The sequence below is a fragment of the Oncorhynchus kisutch genome, unplaced genomic scaffold (assembly GCF_002021735.2).
Source record: "Oncorhynchus kisutch isolate 150728-3 unplaced genomic scaffold, Okis_V2 scaffold3231, whole genome shotgun sequence".
Classification (NCBI taxonomy): domain Eukaryota; kingdom Metazoa; phylum Chordata; class Actinopteri; order Salmoniformes; family Salmonidae; genus Oncorhynchus; species Oncorhynchus kisutch.
In genome coordinates, this window is record NW_022265176.1 from 1 (window position 1) to 7230 (window position 7230).

The 7230-nt window shown below is 43.6% G+C and overlaps 1 protein-coding gene across 1 annotated transcript; it reads left to right on the forward strand.

The window, feature by feature from the left end:
* Positions 1-1204: 1204 nt before the first annotated feature.
* Positions 1205-3271, forward strand: LOC116371442 (stonustoxin subunit beta-like; the record flags this gene model as incomplete). Its single annotated transcript, XM_031820312.1, has 3 exons — positions 1205-1426; positions 1552-1611; positions 1843-3271. Coding segments are annotated over 3 exons (806 nt in total), but the record flags the coding sequence as incomplete, so codon positions are not given.
* Positions 3272-7230: the final 3959 nt, after the last annotated feature.

Below are 7230 nucleotides of genomic sequence, written 5' to 3' on the forward strand. Positions count from 1 at the left end.
TCTCTGTCTGTCTGTCCCTCTCTCTCTCTGTCTGTCTGTCCCTCTCTCTCTCTGTCTGTCCTCTCTCTCTCTCTGTCCCTCTCTCTCTCTCTGTCCCTCTCTCTCTGTCTGTCCTCTCTCTCTCTCTCTCTCTGTCTGTCCTCTCTCTCTCTCTCTCTCTCTGTCTGTCCCTCTCTCTCTCTCTCTCTCTCTCTCTCTCTGTCTGTCTCTCTCTCTCTGTCTGTCCCTCTCTCTCTCTCTGTCTGTCCCTCTCTCTCTCTCTGTCTGTCCCTCTCTCTCTCTGTCTGTCCCTCTCTCTCTCTGTCTGTCCCTCTCTCTCTGTCTGTCCCTCTCTCTCTGTCTGTCCCTCTCTCTCTCTGTCTGTCCCTCTCTCTCTCTGTCTGTCCCTCTCTCTCTCTGTCTGTCCTCTCTCTCTCTGTCTGTCCCTCTCTCTCTGTCTGTCCCTCTCTCTCTCTCTGTCTGTCCCTCTCTCTCTCTCTGTCTGTCCCTCTCTCTCTCTCTGTCTGTCCCTCTCTCTCTCTCTGTCTGTCCCTCTCTCTCTCTCTGTCTGCTCTCTCTCTCTCTCTGTCTCTGTACCTTGTCTCTACTCTCTCTGTCGTCTGTCCCCTCTCTCTCTATCGTCTGTCCCTCTCTCTCTCTCTGTCTGTCCCTCTCTCTCTCTGTCTGTCTGTCCCCTCTCTCTGTCTGTCTGTCCCTCCTCTCTCTCTCTCTCTGTCTGTCCCTCCTCTCTGTCTGTCCCTCTCTCTCTCTCTCTGTCGTCCCTCTCTCTCTGTTCTGTCACCTCTCTCTCTCCAGAGGTATCAGTCCTCTCTCTCTCTCTCTCCAGAGGTATCAGTCTCTCTCTCTCGTCTCTCTCTCTCCTCTCCAGAGTTATCAGTCTCTCTCTCTCTCTTCTCTCCAGATGTTATCAGTCTCTCTCTCTCTCTTTCCGTCCCCTCTCTCTCTTCTCCAGAGTTATCAGTCTCTCTCTCTCTCTCTCCAGAGGTATCAGTCTCTCTCTCTCTCTCTCTTCTCCAGAGTTATCAGTCTCTCTCTCCTCTCTCCAGAGGTATCAGTCTCTCTCCAGAGGTATCAGTCTCTCTCTCTCTCTCTCCAGAGGTATCAGTCTCTCTTTCTCTCTCTCTCTCTCTCCAGAGGTATCAGTCTCTCTCTCTCTCTCTCCAGAGGTATCAGTCTCTCTCTCTCTCTCTCCAGAGGTATCAGTCTCTCTTTCTCTCTCTCTCTCTCTCCAGAGGTATCAGTCTCTCTCTCTCTCTCTCTCTCCAGAGGTATCAGTCTCTCTCCAGTATCAGTGTATCTTCAGACTTACCCAGCATCGTTGTCCGTCCTCTTCAGTCCTTTGGAGATGTGAGTAAGACTGTGTCTGAACTGAGAGAGAAACTAGAAGACTTCCTTAAAGGAGAATGGACCAAGATCTCTACTACAGGTGTGTTGAAAACAATAAGAACATCAACTTTAGACCATTGAAAGTTCCCTACTAGTCATATACATGTGGAATATGGTCTGATGATAACATTCCCTCTCTCTGTCAATGTGTTTGTGTGTCTGTAGTGAATATAATGGATGTTGTACTGCCTCCAGAGCCCAAGACCAGAGAACAGTTGTTACAATGTGAGTCTCTTTATTGTGAAGTAACTAACAGTCTCTTTTTACTGACACTCCTAACAATCCCTCTAGAAATATATAGCAATAGTAGATCTAATCAAAGACTGGGTATCTATCTGACTCCTCATATTTCTCTGATTTGATCTCTGCTGTGCTCTAATCAAAGACAGGGTAGATACAGTATCTGACTTAACTTATTGTTCTGACTCCCCTCATTGGTCTCTGCTCTTCTCCCAGATTCCTGTCAGCTCACACTGGACCCAAACACAGCAGGCACAGACCTCTCTCTGTCTGAAGGGAACAGAAAGGTGACCTGTACAGGCCAAGTCCAACCATATCCTGACCATCCAGACAGATTCACCTACTGGTACCAGGTTCTGTGTAGAGAGGGTCTGTCTGGACGCTGTTACTGGGAGGTGGAGTGGACTGGTGATGTTGATACAGCAGTCTCATATAAAGACATCAGCAGAACAGAGAGAGATGGTGGATTTGGATACAATAACAAGTCCTGGAGTTTAGAGTGCTATAGTGGTGGTTATTGTTTCAGACACAATAATGTTGTGACTAAAGTATCAGGCCCTCAGTCCTCCAGAGTAGGAGTGTACCTGGATCACAAGGCAGGTACTCTGTCCTTCTACAGTGTCTCTGACACAATGACCCTCCTCCACAGAGTCCAGACCACATTCACTCAGCCCCTCTATCCTGGATTTAGGCTCAATTGGTTTTATGTCTCTGGTTCTGCTGAGCTGGTTAAACTGTAGTAGGGTCCACATAGATACTAGTCATGCTGGTGTAGTCTATAGCTGAGCTGGTTAAACTGTAGTAGGGTCCACATAGATACTAGTCATGCTGGTGTAGTCTATAGCTGAGCTGGTTAAACTGTAGTAGGGTCCACATAGATACTAGTCATGCTGGTGTAGTCTATAGCTGAGCTGGTTAAACTGTAGTAGGGTCCACATAGATACTAGTCATGCTGGTGTAGTCTATAGCTGAGCTGGTTAAACTGGAAACTGATTTGTTATTAATTAAAATTCAATACAATGTTTTAATCTTGTACATTTCCATGAATCATGATGTCTGGTGTTGATGTATATTGGTTGTCATTCAGAACCATTGATATGTTTTCTCAGTTGGTTCTCTGTCTCTCTGTAATTCTCCTCAGTATCATTGATCAGCTTGTTGGCTCGGTCCTAATTGATGTGTTCTCTGTCACCTGGAGCTGCATGGAAAATGGTCCAGGAACTAAAGGACAATTCAGGACTAGTCAGCCCACTACAAGCTGGTATCACTTACTTTCTACTAAACTATATGGTCTGGTTTCCCAGACACAGATTAATCCTAGTCCTGGACTAAACAGTATGTTCAATGTAGATGTCCAGGAAACCGGCCCTAAATGTGTCATCCTCCCATTCTGCTCAGTCCAGCAACATTAAACCTGTCCAGCAGGTGGTGCTGTTGACCAAACAATAAAACCAGCAGATATCTTGACTTGCCACTCAGTATATCAGTAATGTTCAGAATAGTACTTTAATATCATTGGAGATTGATGGTCTTTTTAATCCACTATCCAGAGTCAGGAACAGATGAAGTTAGGTCTGCTACTGTTCAGTGATTAAATATGATTTATGGTGATGGGAAATAATAAAAAACACTCAACTTCATCTAGTAATAGTTTTCCTTTGTTATTTATTCCAAGGTGTGTCTTTAACTTGTAAATGTATTGTGTGGAGGTGAGCTAGTGGTGTGGCTGATAGAATAGAATGAAAAGGGATGAGGGGAGGAAGAGGGGAGGAGTGAAGGGCTGTTCAAGAAACCAGATGAGGAAGAGGAAGATGTTCAGGGGAATTACTGTCTCTGTTCCAAATGGTTCCCTATTCCCTACGTAGTGCACTACGGTGCTTCTGACCAGGTCTAAAGTAGTGTTCTACGTAGGGAATAGGGTGTAGATTGCTTTAGTGTTTGGCACAAAAATATATTAGATCTCCACCCCCCACTTCCTGTCTGTCATCCCCCAGTTCTGTTAAGACTTCCTCTCATTGAACTGGGCCTCATTCTAAATGGTCACTTTGTATTGATAGTCCATACTGGTCTTTACTATGGTTCTACATACAGTACCTGTATTGATAGTCCATACTGGTCTTTACTATGGTTCTACATACAGTATCTGTATTGATAGTCCATACTGGTCTTTACTATGGTTCTACATACAGTATCTGTATTGATAGTCCATACTGGTCTTTACTATGGTTCTACATACAGTACCTGTATTGATAGTCCATACTGGTCTTTACTATGGTTCTACATACAGTATCTGTATTGATAGTCCATACTGGTCTTTACTATGGTTCTACATACAGTATCTGTATTGATAGTCCATACTGGTCTTTACTATGGTTCTACATACAGTATCTGTATTGATAGTCCATACTGGTCTTTACTATGGTTCTACATACAGTATCTGTATTGATAGTCCATACTGGTCTTTACTATGGTTCTACATACAGTACCTGTATTGATAGTCCATACTGGTCTTTACTATGGTTCTACATACAGTATCTGTATTGATAGTCCATACTGGTCTTTACTATGGTTCTACATACAGTATCTGTATTGATAGTCCATACTGGTCTTTACTATGGTTCTACATACAGTATCTGTATTGATAGTCCATACTGGTCTTTACTATGGTTCTACATACAGTACCTGTATTGATAGTCCATACTGGTCTTTACTATGGTTCTACATACAGTACCTGTATTGATAGTCCATACTGGTCTTTACTATGGTTCTACATACAGTATCTGTATTGATAGTCCATACTGGTCTTTACTATGGTTCTACATACAGTACCTGTATTGATAGTCCATACTGGTCTTTACTATGGTTCTACATACAGTATCTGTATTGATTTTTTATTATAGTTTATATTTTACCTTTATTTAACACAACATTAAACAACACTATAAACACACATACAGTACAACAATTACATATTACATTACAAACACAAACATCTTGACTAATAACAGCTGGCCTAAAGACAATAACACTCTTCTATGATATAGACATCGATCAAGTGTTTAAACTCCACCAAGGAAACTAGATCATCACATTTTAAAATGTTCAGGAGAGAATTCCAGAACCACGTTGCTTAGTAACTAGAACTATTTCCACCAGGACCTGTTCTACCTCTTGGTTCTGTTAGAAGCAAATCAGAATGGGACCGTAATTTATATTTATTTACTGACCTGACTAAAAAATAACTATGGCATTTTACCCAATAATAATCAGTGTATACCCGTGTTTAAGCCTACAATATGGCCTTATAAATCAGTGTATACCAGTGTTTAAGCCTACAATATGGCCTTATAAATCAGTGTATACCCGTGTTTAAACCTACAATATGGCCTTATAAATCAGTGTATACCCGTGTTTAAGCCTACAATATGGCCTTATAAATCAGTGTATACCCGTGTTTAAGCCTACAATATGGCCTTATAAATCAGTGTATACCAGTGTTTAAGCCTACAATATGGCCTTATAAATCAGTGCATACCAGTGTTTAAACCTACGCAAGGTAGATGACCACCAGCCAACAGCGCTGTAGAGATCACAATGATGTGTTAGACGTTTCTGATTTGTAATGAACCTGAGGGCTGCATGATACACTGAATCAAGTGCTCTCAGGGTCGTGGCTGAGGCCTGCATATATATAACATCACTAAAATCTAAAACCGCCAGTAATGTACATCATACCAGCTCCTTCCTGGCCTCCAGAGAACAAGCCTGATGCCAGTAATGTACATCATACCAGCTCCTTCCTGGCCTCCAGAGAAAAACAAGCCTGATGCCAGTAATGTACATCATACCTGCCGTCCATGTTGCTGAAACAGTGCTGTGGCCAGAACTAAAGCCTGACTGCATCCATGTAAAACCCTCCATGTTGCTGAAACAGTGCTGTATACAAAAAGGAACAACAGTGGTCCCAAAATAGAACCTTGCGGAACACCTGAGCACAACTCTATGGAGTTGTGTATGATTTGATAGGTAATTTATTAACCAATCTAGATCATGACTTGTAATTCCACAACATTTTAACCTTTGCACTAACACAGCATGTTCCAGTGTCAAAAGCCTTGGAAAAATCAATAAAGACAAGACACACTTCTTGTCAAGAGCACAGTGGATGTCACTTAAAACCGTCCATGTTGCTGAAACAGTGCTGTGGCCAGACCTAAAGCCTGACTGCATCCATGTAAAACCCTCCATGTTGCTGAAACAGTGCTGTGTACAGACCTAAAGCCTGACTGCATCCATGTAAAACCGTCCATGTTGCTGAAACAGTGCTGTGTCCAGACCTAAAGCCTGACTGCATCCATGTAAAACCGTCCATGTTGCTGAAACAGTGCTGTGTCCAGACCTAAAGCCTGACTGCATCCATGTAAAACCGTCCATGTTGCTGAAACAGTGCTGTGTCCAGACCTAAAGCCTAACTGCATCCATGTAAAACCGTCCATGTTGCTGAAACAGTGCTGTGTCCAGACCTAAAGCCTGACTGCATCCATGTAAAACCGTCCATGTTGCTGAAACAGTGCTGTGGCCAGACCTAAAGCCTGACTGCATCCATGTAAAACCCTCCATGTTGCTGAAACAGTGCTGTGTCCAGACCTAAAGCCTGACTGCATCCATGTAAAACCGTCCATGTTGCTGAAACAGTGCTGTGTCCAGACCTAAAGCCTGACTGCATCCATGTAAAACCGTCCATGTTGCTGAAACAGTGCTGTGTCCAGACCTAAAGCCTGACTGCATCCATGTAAAACAGTCCATGTTGCTGAAACAGTGCTGTGTCCAGACCTAAAGCCTAACTGCATCCATGTAAAACGTCCATGTTGCTGAAACAGTGCTGTGTCCAGACCTAAAGCCTGACTGCATCCATGTAAAACCGTCCATGTTGCTGAAACAGTGCTGTGTCCAGACCTAAAGCCTGACTGCATCCATGTAAAACCGTCCATGTAGCTTAAACAGTGCTGTGTCCAGACCTAAAGCCTGACTGCATCCATGTAAAACCGTCCATGTTGCTGAAACAGTGCTGTGTCCAGACCTAAAGCCTGACTGCATCCATGTAAAACCGTCCATGTAGCTTAAACAGTGCTGTATCCAGACCTAAAGCCTGACTGCATCCATGTAAAACCCTCCATGTAGCTGAAACAGTGCTGTGTCCAGACCTAAAGCCTGACTGCATCCATGTAAAACCCTCCATGTAGCTTAAACAGTGCTGTGTCCAGACCTAAAGCCTGACTGCATTAAAGAAGTTGTTTTCTTGGAGGCCTTTAGCTGCCTACTAACTAAGGACTCCAGGACCTACTAAGGACTCCAGGACCTACTAACTAAGGACTCCAGGACCTACTAACTAAGGACTCCAGGACCTACTAACTAAGGACTCCAGGACCTACTAACTAAGGACTCCAGGACCTACTAACTAAGGACTCCAGGACCTACTAACTAAGGACTCCAGGACCTACTAACTAAGGACTCCAGGACCTACTAACTAAGGACTCCAGGACCTACTAACTAAGGACTCCAGGACCTACTAACTAAGGACTCCAGGACTCCAGGACCTACTAA